Source organism: Heloderma suspectum, chromosome 8 (genome assembly GCF_057233095.1).
Source record: "Heloderma suspectum isolate Gila_16-S chromosome 8, 16-S_ref, whole genome shotgun sequence".
In the NCBI taxonomy this organism is placed as follows: Eukaryota; Metazoa; Chordata; class Lepidosauria; order Squamata; family Helodermatidae; genus Heloderma; species Heloderma suspectum.
In genome coordinates this window covers 16601012-16617851 of record NC_139465.1, presented here as the reverse complement: position 1 = coordinate 16617851, position 16840 = coordinate 16601012, and the positions used below count along the sequence as shown (strand labels likewise).

At 46.9% G+C, this 16840-nt stretch overlaps 1 protein-coding gene across 2 annotated transcripts; it reads right to left on the bottom strand.

The window, feature by feature from the left end:
• Positions 1-281: 281 nt before the first annotated feature.
• Positions 282-15880, bottom strand: CBLN1 (cerebellin 1 precursor). 2 transcript variants are annotated; one of them, XM_084812423.1, is made up of 4 exons: positions 15863-15880; positions 7522-7761; positions 6694-6813; positions 282-1963 (listed from the first exon to the last, which is right to left on the bottom strand). In XM_084812423.1, exons 1-4 carry the CDS (start codon positions 15872-15874, stop codon positions 1766-1768), a joined length of 570 nt encoding a protein of 189 aa, XP_084668549.1. In that variant the 5' UTR covers positions 15875-15880; the 3' UTR covers positions 282-1765. The 2 variants fall into 2 exon arrangements, with proteins under 2 accessions (XP_084668549.1, XP_084668548.1); XM_084812422.1 differs by lacking the exon at positions 15863-15880 and having other exon boundaries at positions 7522-7782.
• Between the last annotated feature and the right edge of the window lie 960 nt (positions 15881-16840).

Below are 16840 nucleotides of genomic sequence, written 5' to 3'. Positions count from 1 at the left end.
TTGCTTATTAAGCTAGAATTAACTGCCCCCCTAGGAGCTAATTAAATTCCTTCTTGAAACCCAGGTTTGGAGTGGGGAGCCATGAGATTTTAACTATGTAGCAGCCGCAGTACACATAATGGTTGCAAATTGAGAAATCGGCTGTTTATATCCAGATATCATTTTGATTCATAGGCATACAATTAAATTCCAGATCTGATCTGTATCCTTCATGCAACAGAACAGCCAAAGTATGTGGGGGTGGGGGTGGGGGAGAGAAGACAGCCTATAGTTCTCCACTCCCCACAAAGTCCGTTTCTTTATTCCACTGGTTTTATTTCACATTATGTTTCAATTACAATCAAAAGTATTTTACTGTGCCTTGATAATAAAAGTAGTTATTCTCTTTAGAATGCTGCAAAAAATTATGCATTTACATCTTTGAAAGACTGTAAACAAAATAATACTAGCAAATAATAATACTAGCATTTTAGGTATACCTTGTAAGGATTTCTTTTCTTTCTTTTAATAAGACAGCTGTATAAAATGTGACTTGATTGAGAGATATAATACATACAATGGTAGAAAGGATCTAGAGGACAATTTTGTAGGCATTTTCTCTGTGGCTGCTCAGGGTGGGAGATTGCTCCCACCCCTCGCAAAACCTGCTCAACAGAGCAATCATGTTGAGAATTGAGAGCGCAGTTCCTGAAATTGATAAGTTAGCTCCCTCCCCATTTTAAAAACCGCACATAAAACAATGAGGAAGCGGCAGAACAAAAGCAGGGCAAGGACGTTACTAAAAGGGTAACTTGCATTGATAGTTAGCTTTTAAAGAATTTATCAGTTCTTCCATTTTGCATTCAGAACAAAGTGAAACCTACTTGTGTTTGTATATCCCACCCACCTTTCTTTGTTTCTTTCTTTCTTTATTGTCTGTTTTGTTCCTCCTTCCAGGTCTAGTTAAGAGTGCATTAACTGTACTGTGTTTCTCTTCTAAGAAAAAAAAAGAAATTAAATGAACATCCCATTTAAAAGTTATTAGAACTAAATCCAAAATTAATTTGTCAATATTCACACCTTATCTTACAGAGTAATTAGTAAAAGTTCAATATACTTTCCAGCATGTAGTTGGGCCACAATTACGAGAGCAAAAAACAAGCGTCAAAACATTAAGCAGCCTGTAAATTCCACAATCACTCAGATTTACATAGAAATAGTGAAAATCAGGACTTGGCTAGAATAGTTCATGTTAATATATATATATAATTATTATTTCCCAGTTTGACTTACTAGCATACAGCAAGGTTTGCATTGCACCTTTCACCATGGCACACATATATTCAAAAATACTTTTTTTAAAAGTTAAACTCAGGGAAAGAGTACAAAATATATATATATAGTGTTAAAAACAAACCCAGATTGGTTGTTAAAGGATAGTGCGAAGTAGAAAACATACAGGTGTTTGCGAGGGGGAAAATCACAGGGAAGAGGGAGAATAACTATAACATCGGTTAAATGGAAATGTAGTTAATTTGGTTTGCAAAGAAAAGAGAAATATTATTGAAGGATGATGAATTCAAGCATCTTCGGTCTGTTGGCCATTACAAAGATCTTCCGAGCAATGTACACAAACCTAAGTAAGGGTTTAACTTCTGCAATATGTAAATATTATCCAGAAACTTGATGTGCAAAGCTTCTTCTATCCTGCTACAATTCAGGGGCGGGTAAGCGATTCTCAGACTTGCTTTTATTGCCCCTCTTCCTCCTCTAGTCGGCAAGTTCTTTAAAGAGGGAATACTAGAAATCCAGAGAAGGTGGAATATTTCCAGCCTCCCATTAAGTTTCCTCTCTCCAGTTTTAAATAGGCTCTGTCTCCTTTCTCCATCTGGATTAGGACCCCATTGCTGGCAGCTTCTCGAGTGACATCTTGGTCCCCAGCAAAGGCAGAGATCACCGGCCAGCCATTGAGCATCAAGCTCACCTGAGATGCAAGAGATAAAACAAAGCCCCCATAAGTGAAATGGAAGACAACGTCATGCAACTCTGGGGGACAAGATAGATAGATATGTATACACACACACAGGACGATGGGCCATTTTTAATTGGAAGTGCCTAGTCAGAGGCAGTTCCCACCCCTATTAATTGTTCATTAGATCTTTAACAGTTCCAGCAAGGAAACACTAGCAATCCTATGTATCTTTACTCAGAAGTAAGTCCTACTGCATTAAGCAGGTCTTTGTCTCTGGAAAAGTAAGCACTGAATTGCAACGCAAGGCTGCAAAATCTTATACCCTCAATGGGAGTCGAGAGCAATGGGATTTACTTCTGAGTAGACATGCTTAGGATTGCCTCAAGGATGTTATTAATCAAAGTGTGGTATTAGCATGGTATTAATGGTGAAAACATACAGTTCCAGTGTCATCCACCCCACTCCTTCCCAGATAGCTGTCATTAGAAAACCTGTATTTCTCCGTCTGCAGCCTTGCTTCTTAAATGCACAAGGTAACCCTATAGGATAGATATCTCATATCAGCAAGAGAAACAAAGAAGAAATGGAATGGGGAGGAAGATGGTAAAAGGAAAGATTGAAGGACTAGAGGCTGGTGGCACAGTGTAAAGGGGTCACTCCCCCAAACTTTCTAGGAATGAGTTCTAGAATCTTTGTCTTCCTTTAAAAAACAAAGTGCAGTGCTTTCCTCTGCCAGATGAATTCAACAGTACAAGGTATTTTAGCCCTCTGCAGTACTGCATTTATTCTCATAACCTCCACCCTCTAAAAAAATATTGTGTATTTAAATGTATATGCCACTTTTCCAGTTCAATGTACTGCATGATATGCATGCGCGTGCGCGCGCGCACACACACACACACACACACACACCGGAAAATACAAAAACAATAAACTATAGATCTGATTTTTCTGGGCTTCCTAGAAGGCAAAAATGGTCTAGTGAGTGAGCCTCATTTGGGACAGACAGCACCACACGAAACCCCGGCTTTCAAGACTCCTCCAGATGCATATGGAACATGGCTCAAATTCCAGCGTGAATCCCTTTCAGCTAGATGCCATCCCTTGTCTTTGGAGAGTTTGCTTGTCCTTCAGCTTGGATCTATGTGGGGATTTTTGGACTTATGTGGGTTTTTTCCCTTGCTAAACCTCAAAGACAAGAGAAGGGGGATAAAGGCATCCAAGCCCCAGGCACCACCTCTGAAGTGCATCAAGGGAGGGCTGCTTATCCCTTTGAGTAGCAGCAAAAATGCCGAATCCCTGGCAGAGCTAATGTGCATCCCATGGAGCTATACCCTTCTACCTGCCCAAGCAAAGGAGATAAGTATATTTTGATACACCCACAGCAAAACAACACAGCAGCCAGACCCACCAGCCTCTGTGTGTGTGTGTGTGTGTGTGTGTACAGATGCAACTTCCCGTTTTTGACATCGCTACAGTGATTGACAGCTACTGATGCACAGTGGATCGAGATTTATATCTAAAGATCAGCAGTGTTCAAATAATGGGAGCAAGGTAGGGTCCTTAATGAAATCCACCAACCCTATCCCCCAAATTTAGCCAAATCAGTGTGTGTGTGTGTGTGTGTGTGTGTGTGTCTCATGTTAGTCCCCTAGAACAGAAGTTAAGGGGCTGGGGACTCCCTCTGCCCTCCTTTAATTCAAGCAGTCTCTAGATCTGGCCCGAAACGTAGAAACTGCCAGCCACTCATGAAATACTGAGCTACAGTTATGGCTTTCTAAATTACTAAACAATCCCAGCTATAAATGTAGCTATTTGCACATTTTACATATACAAAATTTGGGTGAATTATATATTATGTATAAAGCACCCATATTTGGGCTACAGACTTACTCCTGACAAAACATGCACAAGATCAGGCACTTTATCACTCCATTATCTGGTACACAGCTTCTGCCATAGACGTAAATTTAGCTACATAGCTGGTCAGAGAAAGGAATATAGCTCAAGCTAAAAAAAAACAAGCATTATCCAACTATATTCCTGGAAGACACTTAAAGGGCACTTTATGCAGGCCCCCTGCATAGCCCAAGTCCTATTAGATCAATCCATATTATTTTGCTGGCTGAAAGTAGAGAAGGCCATTGCACCATACCAGAAGGGCCTACGGACATAGAATGCCCTCATCTGGATGACTCAACCAGACCAAGCCATAGGCTAGTAAGAAAAGGGGGAAATGGGGTTGTATGGGAGGGAGAAAACAGGATGCAACCAGCCAACTCCATCTTTTTTGGAGTTGGCTCTAAAGGAAATTCCTCACCCTGCTTCCCTTCAAGAACTGTGGCTTTCCATTAAGTCCCAAGATTGATTTGTCAAGCTTTTTCTCAGGGTTCTAGTTCTAAAACACTCAGCCTGTAAGCACAAAGTCCAACTCCATTCCCCAATCTGATATTCCCAAGATACTGATGAGGTGCGACTTTTATGAGATCTAGCATGCAGCTCCCAAGCCAATTCAGCTTGTGTTTCTACCAGGTTAGTCCTTGTTCCTTGTTATTATGGGTAGACTAAAGGGTCTTAAAGCTTATGTAGTTCTGGGGACAGCAGACAGAGGGGAGAAAGAGATATCAATAGTGATCACTGTACTAATATTGGAAAAAGAAGTTAAAACATGATTTGTGGAGGATGAATGAAAAATACACAAAGCACAGTTTACCTAATATGAGATTTGTTACAGTCCAGGATTAAACCAAGCAGGTCAGAAGGTTATTCTCAATGTATATTTATATGTTTAAATATGTAGCTCTTCCACTGTAGTCTTGTTATACTAAAGGGTTCTACCCTTAAAGATGGCCTAAAAATATTTTTTAAATAAATTTAAATGAATAAATAAAATGTAGGCTGCAATCCTATGCACACTTACCCAGGAGTAAGTCTCATTGAATGCAATGACTTACTACCTTGTAGACATGCACAGGATTGCACTGCTATTTGCAAGCCATAATCCCCCTCTTTATTATAACATGGCAACATTCACTTTACCCTGCATGTGTAATTTGCAGTGTGAAGAATTTTATGTATTTGGTACAAAATTCAGGCAGGCAGAACTTGAGTAAATGTTAATTCCAACCTTAAAACAGAGACAAGGGGAGTGGCTTCTAGGGGACAAGTTCCAATCAAAGAAAACTCATTGTACGGGGGAGGGGGAGCGAATAGATTTGATCCCCCTGCCTGGATTTCTATGGAATCACTGTGTCAGTAAGCGTGTTTTAGAACTGCATTCTGTATAGCAGGAATACACCATTCATACGCAGCCTGAGCATAAGGCATGTTCACCTGGAATGAAGTCCAACCTGATTAAGCATGGCTTTCTTCTAAGTAAATGCACATTGGATCACAGTCTGCCACAGTACTAGACAGACTGAAGTCCAGCCTGTCAAGAGATGACGTGAGGGAGGAGGCAGGAAAGCAGTTTTAATTGTCTATGAATCGTAAACTCTCAGTTGGGGGTGGGGGTGCTTTTGGGATTTCATATGGACTTAGTCTATTCCCATTTCAAGGATGGGTGGAGATTTAGACAAAGCTGTGGTTAAGGAGGGCCTGGCTGCCTGACAGAATGATACAGTGTTCATGGGAGGATCCCATTTTTAAGCCTGGCCACACAGAAAGATGCCGTTTCAATGGTTTTGCAGTGGGAGTCCCTAAAAGTTTCATTGTTTCGGGCAGCTTTCCCGAACCTGGTGCCCTCCAGATGTGTCAGACTGCAGCTCCCATCATTCCCAGCCAGTATGGGCCATGTTTTGATGAGCTTCCACCAGGCTTCAAAAACCTGGCTGTTCAGGAGGACATTTGGGGTGAGAACTTAGGGGGTTTTTTAGAACAGTGTTGTTATGTTGTTTTGTTCAGTTGATTATGTAAATTTGTTATTAGTAATGTACGTTGCCTAGAGTGGCCGGGCAGCTGGCCAGATGGGTGGTGAATAAATCTAATAAATAAATAAATATGTTGGCTGGGAATGATGGGAGTTGGCATCCAACACATCTGGAAGGCACCAGGTTGGAGAAGGCTGGTTGAGGGGGAAATTATAAGCATGTGAGAAATAAAGATAGCTAGCATTGAGGCAAGCATGAGATGGCTTCAGCACAAAACAAAATATGCTCTTAAGGAAGGGAAAAGGAAGAGAAGAGAAGAGAAGAGAAGAGAAGAGGCAAGACAGAGCAGAGCAGAACGCAAGGCTCCAATGGAACACTATAAAATAGGGCCAAAATATTTACAGTACACATTTACCCAGAAGTCAGTGCTTTTGTAGGATTGTAGCTACACAACCCTATCCAATGCATGTTTACTCAGAAATAAGTCCCACCAAGTTTAATGGAGCTTAGTCCCAAGCAAGCAAGGATAAGATTGCCCGGTCACTACTACCCTATCCTATTTATGTAAGTTTACTCAGTAGTAAGTCCAGTTTACTCCATGATACTCACTTTCCCAAGTAAGCATGCATAGGACTGCAGTCTGTGTCCATTCGTTTTTTAAGCATTTAAAAACGTCTTGATCAATTAAACATTCCTCCTCAACCAGGCAGCAGACTTTAAAAAGACACTGTGGGAGTTTCTCCCCCATAAGAGTACACAAACAAGTTGGAATAAATCTCATGCATGTGTTTTCTCTCTCATGCACACAAACACCCCGTCATCATGCAGGCAGGCCAAAGGCTAATGTCCCTCAGCAAATGAGCAAGAGCTGACCTGGATGGTTTGCCTGTTGTACACCTTGACCACGTGAAAATTGAAGCTGTAGATGCCCTTTCGGGGCGCCGTGAAAGTACTCCGTTCCGAGTCAAAGTTGAGTCCGATATTCACTAGTACCTACGAGGGAAAGGGAAGGGGGAAATGAGACACGTAGACTGGAGCCATTCATCTGGGGATCAGGCGCCCACCGTGGCCACCGAAAAAATGCAGCAAGCCCAGCCAGCAACCCTCCTGGACCCTGACCAAGCTTCCCCACTCCCCCAGATCACGCGTGTGTGTCCCACACCCCCAAGCAGAACGCTAAAGTTTCAACGGGTAATTCGCACTCCCCCGGCCCGTCTGCAAACTATATATCCACAGTGGAGGCTGGCTGCTCCTCCGAGGTCATGGGGGGGGGGGTGAATCCGCTCTGGGTTTCAGTCAGCACCAGCCAGAACTCTCAAGAAGCTCTCCGAGGTGCTGAGCCCTGTCCCCAAAATAGATCCAGCACCTCGGAGAGCTCTTGAGAGTTCTGACCAGACTGAAACGCAGAGTGGATTCACTGCTCCACTGACATCGGAGCCACCAGCCTTCGCTCTAGATCTATCTCTAAACCTGGGATTGACTCCGGCTCAGAGGAATTTGGGAGAGGGCAGAGAAAAGGGGGCACCTGCTCCGAAGGCAGTGCCCCTTCCATCCACCATGCCTAATAAAGCCCAGCCCACAGTCTCCCCCATCTCATCAGCAACCTATTCCCCCACCCCACCCCCCGCCGCCCCGCGTGTGTCTCTCCTCGCGCCCGAACCGCCGCTCTCCAGCCCCCCGGCCCGCCCCGGCGCGGTCTACCTGGTCGAAGTAGATGATCATGGTCCGGTTGCTCATCTCCGACGGCTCGTGGTTGGTGCTGCGGATGGCGGAGAACGCCACCTTGGCGCTGCCCGAGCGCACCGAGATGCCCAGCGCCGTGCCCGTGGGGTCGGAGGCCGGGTTGGAGTCGCACACAACCAGGCACTTGCCTTCCAGGATGATGGGCTCCGTCTCGTTCTGCCCCAGCGCCACGCCAGCCAGCCACGCCAAGCCCAGGAGCTCCAGCGCCAGCATCGCGCCGAGGAGCCCGTCCGTACCCTCCTTCGGCTGCTCCCCGCCCCCTCCGCGCCACCAGGCTGGGGTGCTTCTAGGGAGTCGCCAGCAGACGCCTTCCCCGAAGGGGCGCACGGGCGGGCGACGCCTGCCTCCGGCTCGCCGGCGCCCTCCGCCTCCTCTCGCCACGGACGGCCCCCTTCGCTCTCTCCTGCCCGAGCTGCCCGCCTCGCTCTATGCCTCGAACGCCCCTCGACGTGCGGGGAGGAGGAGAAGCTGCAGCTGCAGCGAAGGCGGCGGCGGCGGCGGCGGCCCCTGGCGAGGCTCAGGAGCGCTCGAATGCATAGCGCAGAAGAAGAGGCGGCGGGGAGGGGGCAGAAACGGGGGAGAGAAGAGGAGAGCTGGAGCTGGAGGAGGAGGCGGAGGCGGCGGAGGAGGAGGAGGAGGCGGCGCCGCCCGCCCGCCGCCGCAGCTCCGGCCAAAGAAAGCTCCGCTCCGCCGCCGGAGCGCACAAAAGGCGCCGCGCCACGCGCCGACCCCGCCTCCCCGCCCCGCAGCTCGCCAACCCCAGCCTTTCGACAGCGCCGGCCGCGCCCAGCCCTGCGCCGCCCGCGGCCAATGAGGAGCCAGCCCGCTCGCCGCCAGCCAATGGCCGGCCAGTCCGTCTCCGGCTCCCCCGAAGGCGGAGGCTTTCGGGTGATTAAGGTGGTCGGGAGCAGGTGGAGAGACGGAGCGAGAGGAAGAAACGCGGCGGCGGCCGAGGGCGCCCGCGCTTGGCACCGTCAGACTGGCCGGGCCTGGGGTGAGCGCTGCCTCTGTTTGCCGCAGGTAAGGAGGCGAGGCGAGGCGAGGCGAGGCGAGGCGAGGCGAGGCGAGGGGAGTGGGGGGCTTGTAGGCTGGCGGCTCCGATTGCAGTGGGGCAGTGAATCCGCTCTGGGTTTCAGTCAGAACCCGCAGGAACTCTAAAGGAGCTATCCAGGGTGCTGAACCCCGTCACCCAAACGGCTCCAGCACCTTGGATAGCTGCTTTAGAGTTCTGCCTGAAACCCAGAGCGAATTCACAGCCCCACTGAAATAGGAGCCCCCAGCCTCCCCTGCCTTGTATGAGGAGGGGTCCGGTTTGCGGGAAGAGGACGAAAGCCAGCTGGCGAGGGCGAGCCCCCGGGATCCTGTGGACGGGGAGGTTCTGGGGCAGGACCGTCCGGACCCCGTTGAACTCCCTTCCCGATTGGTGGGCCCACTGACACACAGAGAGGGAGGAGACATGCGTGTTTTTAACGCTGCTGCCCGCAGCTGGGACAACGATCGCCCGGGTAGAAGAAGGTCTTGAACTTGGAGAAAGCTCCACCCCGCGAGGTGCCATCAGCTGCAGGCAGAGGAGGAAGAGGGAAGGGAAGTACAGGATTGGGGGAGGGGGGTTATGGACGTGGGAGGACAGTACAACACGTCTTGGAGCTCAGGAAGAGACCGTGGGCTGGGCATGCTGAGAGTGAGATGGACAGACAGACAGACATGGCTCCCTCTAAAAAGAGAGAGATCCAGGCCCTGACAGAAATCCATGGCATAGCTTTCCCCAACCTGGTGCCCGCCTCGGCCAGTCACAGGCTAGATACGATGGGGACTGCAGTCCAACACAGCCACAGAGCACCAGGTTGAGGAAGGCTGGGAGACCTGTCTCCTGATGTCAGTATGGAGGGGCTGGCTGTGGTTACAAACTAGTGAGGAGGAAAACTACTCTGTGCATGCTCAGAGGTCCAGGCTGAATGACAGCTGTTCCCAGGCTGCACCTTGGAGGGCACTAAAATGGGGACCTGATGTGCCCAGGCTAGAGAAAAGCTCTGCATTCTATGCAAGAGTTCTTAATTGGTGGGTTTGAGAAAGGGGGAGCGTTAGGGAGGGACACAACAAGACAGGTGAGACAAAGGAATGTTGGGAGTTGTAAGACTTTTTCCCCATCTAAACATGCATAGGATTTGCACCTTAAGAGTCTTGATGTGTAAATGACAGGAGAAGAGAAGCAAGCAGGGTGTAAAGCAGCTTTTCACAGCCTGTTACCTTCCAGAGGTTTGGGACTACAACTCCTGTCATCCCTCACCATTGAGATGCTGACTGTGGCTGATGGGAGTTGAAGTCCAAAACATCTGGAGAGCACCAGGTTGGGAACCACAGGTGATGCAACCTAACACCAGGGGCTGGCTATGTGAAATGGAGAAGGGGATCTTTCTTAAGTTATGTAACAGTGTGTGTATGGTGAGGGGGGCGGGGGGAGCAGAGATTTTAGAGTTTGTATGCCATTGTTTTCACACTATTAGAAAGCTTCCAGAAAACACTTCTGTTTGTGATGATTGCCATCAGCATGCATAGTCTCTGGGTCTTCAAGGGAAAGGAGGAAATAGGGGAGGGAAACTGGATGTCCAAAAAACAGAGATGCCATTCAGGTACAATTTGGATATGTAAACAAGGATTATACTAAGCTTGCAGAGGTTGGTTCATACATGGAAGAGACTAGAGCGAGTGTGGTGTAGTGGTTAGAGTGTTAGACTGGGACTTAGGAGATCCAGGTTCAAGTCCCCGCTTGGCCATGAAGATCACTGGGTGACTTTGGGCAAGTCACTGACTACCTCACAGGGTTCTTACGAGGGTATAATGGAGAGGAGGAGAACCATGGAAAAGGTTTCTTACAAGAGGGGGGGAAAGGAAGGATAAAAATGTAATAAGTAAATAAATAAATGCCATCACTTGATGGCAGAGTCCTCAGGTGATGAATATGTATACATGAGAATTAGCCCTACGTGTGCACATTGGAAGCCAAACAGTTGTGAGTCCAGTTCTGCCAACTGTTACACTAATGTAAATCTGCAAGACTAGATGCATTAAAATAAATTAAGTGTTTAGTTTATAGCTAGTGTACTTTATGAAAAATGGTGGTCTAAACTCACATCTTCTCTAATGTTCTGAGAGTTCAACAGAGTGACACTGGAAATCAGTTGTGCATCCAACAGCAGAAAGGATCTTTTGACTTCACCACACACATCCACATTTTTTACTTATCCATTTAAGCTGCACTTCTGTGCACCTTTACCTGAGAATATGTGCTGTTGAATACAGTGGGACTTACCTCTGAATAAACATGCAAAGGATTGTTCTGCTATATATAAATAGTGCAACCATGCTGGACTGTTAAAAAAGAAAAACCCAGACATAAAGGTAGAGTAATACCTTTCTTACCCTATAATGTCATTGCTTTTGAATTATTGAATTATTTTGAATTATCACGGATGCAATGAATATGAACTTGAGCATGCTCCGGGAGAGAGCGCAGGACAGGAAGGCCTGGCGTGCTATGGTCCATGGGGTCACGAAGAGTCGGACACGACTGAACGACTGAACAACAACAACAAAATGTCTCAAAGTAGTGAGCAAGAACTGCAAACTTTCAAGTTCCTGAGAACACGTTTTTAAGCTGGATGTTAAAATCTGTCAGTTTCATTTTCTCCTGTATTCATTTTTTAATCATTCTCAAGTTCTTTCCTTCCTGTATATGTAGAAATTCATGAATGTTGCTCAATCCCTTCCAAAAATAAGCTGAAACAAATTTCTCACCCACCTGCACTTGCCAAATTCATCAGGTAAAGCTATTCCCAGCATGGAGCAGGCCATGTTGTACCTGCCTGCCATGTCACTGTAAAAGAGTCACTGTTAAAGGTGAGGAGGCTGTCAGAAGAAAAGAGATGGCACCCCTAATTCAGCCCCACCAACATGGTTAAATACACAGGGATTTTAAACCAGAAGATTTAAGAGCTCAAACCCCTAGGCCTTGATGGACAAATCTGTCAGTTTCAGGTTCTCCCAAATTCATTTTTTAAAAAATCTTTAGCTCTGTCCATCCTTTTTATAAAGGAACAGGCAAATTGTGATATGTTCTTATAATATACAGTAAGGGCAATAATCCTATGCTGGCTGGGGAATGCTGGGAGTTGTAGGCCTTTTCTCTGTCTAAACATGCATAGGATTGTACCCTAACTGAATGAAATTCTCCCCTATCCCTACTTGGAAGTAAGTTCCACTATGTTCAGTGGGATTTACTCCCAAATACGTAAGGGCTGCCGCATAGACAAGGGCAAAGACTTGTGCTCTGCTTCTGCCACAACAAGGCAGAATTAGATCTTTTGGGATTCAGTTAAAGGTGGGTAGATTTTGGATGGCCATTAGGAGAAAATTCTGAACAATAAAAGTAGTTCAACTATGGAATCATTTACTGGGGTGGGGGCTCTCCCACGCTGGAGGTCTTCAAGCAGGGCAGCCATATGTCAGAGATGTTCTGGCTCTTGGTTTCCTTCAGGGGGTTAGATTAGATGGCCTACAACTTCCTCCCCCTCCCTCCTACTCTGTGGCTCTAGAAGCTTGAAATCTTCATCATTACTAACTCATCCCACTGATTTCCAAAAGGTGTTTACTCTTAAGTCAGTTTAATGGTGCTTACTCCCAAGTAAATGTGCATAGGATTGCAGCCTCACAGTGCAATCATCTGAGTGGTTACCTAAAGAATAGGATTCATTGTGTTCAATAAGGCTTACACCCAGGTAAGCAAATATAGGATTGCATGCCCAGTCATAACGAACTCTTGCAGTATTATGTCCAGCATACCTTTGTAGAGCAGGGGTGTGGAACCTCTTTGAGCCCAAGGGCCAAATTCAATTGTGCAGAAGCTCTCTGGGATTGCCTTCCAGGGGTGGGCAAGGCCAAAGGCAGAAAAGGGGTGTGGCCAAGCAAAGGAAGCAGGGCCAAATTCAGGACAGATAAAAGGAAGGACTTCTTCACACAGTGCATAGTTAAACTATGGAACTCACTACCACAGGATGTAGTGATGGCCACCAATTTGGATGGCTTTAAAAGGGGGCTGGACAAATTCCTGGAGGAAAAGGCTATCAGTGGCTACTAGTCTTGATGGCTATGGGCTACCTCCAGTACCAGAGGCAGTGAGCCCATGTACACCAGTTGCTGGGGAACATGGGCAGGAGGGTGCTGTCATGCTCATGTCCTGCTTGTGGGATCCTGTTCAACAGCTGGTTGGCCACTGTGTGAACAGAATGCTGGACTAGATGGACCCTTGGTCTGATCCACCAAGGCTCTTCTTATGTTCTTATGTTCAAATACCAGCATATTTTAACCTGAAGTTCTTACTGCCAAAAACTAATCCTTAGGAGAGGCATTTCAACATTTTAACATGGGGGGTGGGGAACTGTGCAAATGCTAGGAAACCACAAATCATCAACCGTCAGGAGAAACAGGTGGGTCCAAGGGATGGGTGTGGCCTTCTGGGGAACTCAGGTGGCAAATTTGGGGATTCCAGGCCATCTGGATTTGCCCCCCAGGGCTAAGGTTTTGCACCCTTAATGTAGTGCTTCCTTTGGTGAGATACTTTGAAAATATATCAAGGCTTTCTTGAACCGCAAACACTTTTGGATCATAATTTGCTGGTATCGTGCTGTTGAGCATTGGGCATTTCTCTCATGTTTTGAGTGCTGCCAGGCTGGGACATATTTACAGTAATGTCAGGACTATGTGAGCTCAGAAATTGCTTTCTATAGATAAGTTATTGCCAGCATTGATTTTGAACTGGATGGCACAAAATTGCAACCGGGTGTCACAAAAGAAAATGGATTCCCTTGTTCTACTGGAATTAAACTGTCAGACAAGTGTAACCTTTTCCCTTTCTGACTGTGGCACTGGTTTGGCTTTCAAAATGCAAAAGTAAAGATCTGGGCTGGAATTATTTTTGAAACATTACTCTCAGCAAAGCCCTGGTAAGGTTTAATTACCTTGGGTAAATTAGTTTTATTTTAGTTTCTATGAAGTTTCCACAGCTCTGACAAAGAGTTACAGAGTTGTCTTCATATAGTCTAGTACTCATGTGACCACTGATGTAAATAAAGAGATTCTGGGGCTGAGTCTGGGAAGGAGAGCTGGCTAAAAGAATTAATATAGGAGTCTTCAGTCATTTCAGACCCTGAACTCACTTTTAAGTCCAAGCTGCACACTGGGACCTTCTTTTCATGTTTTTCCATATATGTCCAGCTCCTCCACTTTTTCTCCTCATCTTAAAAAAGTCAAAGAAGAAGAAGAATGGGCTCAAGTTACGGGAAGCCAGATTCCAGCTGAACATCAGGAAAAACTTCCTGACTGTTAGAGCAATACGACAGTGGAACCAATGACCTAGGGAGGTGGTGGGCTCTCCCAAGCTGGAGGCATTCAAGACGAGGCTGGACAGCCACCTGTCAGGGATGCTCTGACTTGGATTCCTGCACTGAGCAGGGGGTTGGACTCGATGGCCTTGTAGGCCCCTCCCAACCCTACTATTCTATGTTTCTATGATTCTAAGAAGAAGAGAATCACAGTGTTATCTCCAGGGTGGCGCTTATGAGCTACCTGTCAAAGATCAAGGGATAAGGGTGGTACATGTACACCCCCCAAACTGTTTAGGGAGCACTAAACTTACTCAGGCCTACTTTTGTCGACACATAAAGTAGGACTCTCGGTAAACAGTTGTCACAGAGATCATAGGCTTCTTTCTAACTCTACCTCTAGACCAGTTTCTTTGTCTTGCTTGGTTCAAGCGCCCTGCAATATTTAAGTACAATATTTAAGACTGAGCTGTGATCCAGGAAGGCCTGGTTCATCTGTCATAAATGTACTAGGTCAGATGTCCTATAGGTTAAGCCACTATCTCTCAGCTTCATTTCTCCATGTGCAATATGGAGGTAATGCCTTATAGCAGGAAAGTTGAACCTCCTTCAGCCCAACAGCTGAATTCCACTTTGGAGTAGGGATGGCGGAGAATTTCTCCACGAATCTCTGGGAGGCCGAATGCCAACGCATTTGGCCCCCCGAAATTGGTGGTGAAATTCTCCGCCGCCCCCCTGCCCCCCCCCCAGGATGGGATTTACCTCGTGCGAATGTCCCTCTCGGTGGCAGGTCCCTGTGGCGGTTCGGCAGTGGTTCGGCGGTGGCAGCGGCCGGTCTTCTGACCAGCTGCCGCCGCCGCCGCCATTGCAAAATAAAAAAGGAAAGTAAAAAAAACAACAACACACACCCGTGATAGGCTACGTAACAATTTACATAACCTATCACGGCTAGATTTCCAAAGTCAGCCATGATAGGCTACGTAAATCGTCATGTAGCCTATCACGGGTGACTTTGGGGGAAAAAAAAAGCATGTACGCAAATGGCGGCGCCCATGGGGTGCCGCCATTTGCGTTCCTTAGTTTGGCACATCTAGTCTACGTAAAGATTTATGTAGACTACGGTGAAAATAAGGGCAACGCAAATAGCGTTCCCTTATTTTCGCAGTAGTCTACGTAAATCTTTACGTAGACTAGACATGCCAAACTAAGGAACGCAAATGGCGGCACCCCATGGGCGCCGCCATTTGCGTATGCATTTTTTTTTTTCAAAGTCACCCGTGATAGGCTACGTGACGATTTATGTAGCCTATCATGGCTGACTTTGGAAATCTAGCCATGATAGGCTACGTAAATCGTTATGTAGCCTATCACGGGTGTGTGTGGGGTTTTTTTTACTTTACTTTTTTTTTTCGTGGCCGGGTAGATGGGGCACTCCTCCCCGGCCTGAATTTTGGTGGCGAGGGATGGGGCGCCTCCCCCCCGGCCTGAATTTCAGCCAGGCAAGGCGGGGCACCTCCCCCCCTCGCCTGAACTTCGGGGGGAGAACCAAAACACCTCCCCCCCACCACGAAGCGAGGTGCGGGACAAGGTAAGCCCCTTTCATCCATCCCTACTTTGGAGAAGCTTTCAGGCGGGACATTCCAGTAGTGGGTGGGGCTGAAGGCAAAAAGGGGCAGGGCCAAAAAATACCAGTATATTATTGTTCAGGGGAAAGGGGTGAAATCATCTGAGAAACCCTAAAGGGCTTGATTAGGCCTGCAGGCAGGCCAAATTTGGCCCACAGACCTGAGGCTCAACACCGCTGTTAAAAGATCTCAGGTAGCAGGACAGGCAGAGACCTCTGCTTCTGACCTTGGAGAGCTCCTGGTAGTCAGAGTAGATCAGGGGTGGAGAGCCCTTTGGCCCTATAGATGTTGCTGGACTATAACTTCCATCAGCCCCAGCAAATATGGTCAGCTGTGAGGGATGCTGAGAGCTGTAGTCCAGCAACATCTGGAGGACCGCAGTTTCTCGATCCCTGGAGTAGATACTGCTAGGAGAGAGAGCACAAGAAGGCCAACCAGATGTGGTGTTAAACTCTCCTTTGCATTTAATGTGCAGCATTTTGTTTGATTTTTAAAATGCAACTAACATCTGCTGGTGGGGGTGGGGGCTGAAAATTTAAATTATCAGGTGTGGTGGAGGACTATAACGCTTTCTTTCCACACTGTGGTCCTAAGGAAAAGCCCTCCTCCCAAGCTGGCGTTTGGACTGGGAGAAAAACCCCTATTGGCCATGCTGCCTGGGAATGATGGGAGTTGTAGTCCAACACATCTGGAGGATACCAGGCTGGGGAAGGCTTTACTAGGAGAACAGAGAGGTGGTGTTGTCAGTTTTGCCTGACTCAGAAATCACCTGTGAAACTTGAGTCTGGCAAAGCATCACCTGCTTTGCAAATGGAGCGAATTCTGTACAGACGCCATTCCTTCCTTTAAATAAGGAAAGCTGCATTCCAGTTGCGTAATCATTAAGCTCTTCCATGAAGATAAGTGCTTACATTTTTCAGGAAACTCATAAAAACCACCCTTATAGAGGGCCAAAGTAGGCAGAATGGGCAGATGATGTGTTCTTCCTTGACTTTAAAAAAATAATTATGAAACAACGAAACAGTAGCAGCCTCAGGTAGCTATGTGTTTGAGCAGAGGTACAGCCAGAGGGGAAGGGTTGCTTCATACTTTCCCCTCCCATAATTTTCCTGCTTAGAGTCACCCTCTCCCAGCTGATTTTCTCCCGTGGGTAGGGACCACATTTAGGAAAGAAACACACAGCCATATGTCTCTCGTTTCGTTTGGGCTTGAGGAGTTGCAATATACAAATATATGTTGATGTAGTCAGATTATCAAGTAGCTGGTTGAAAGGCA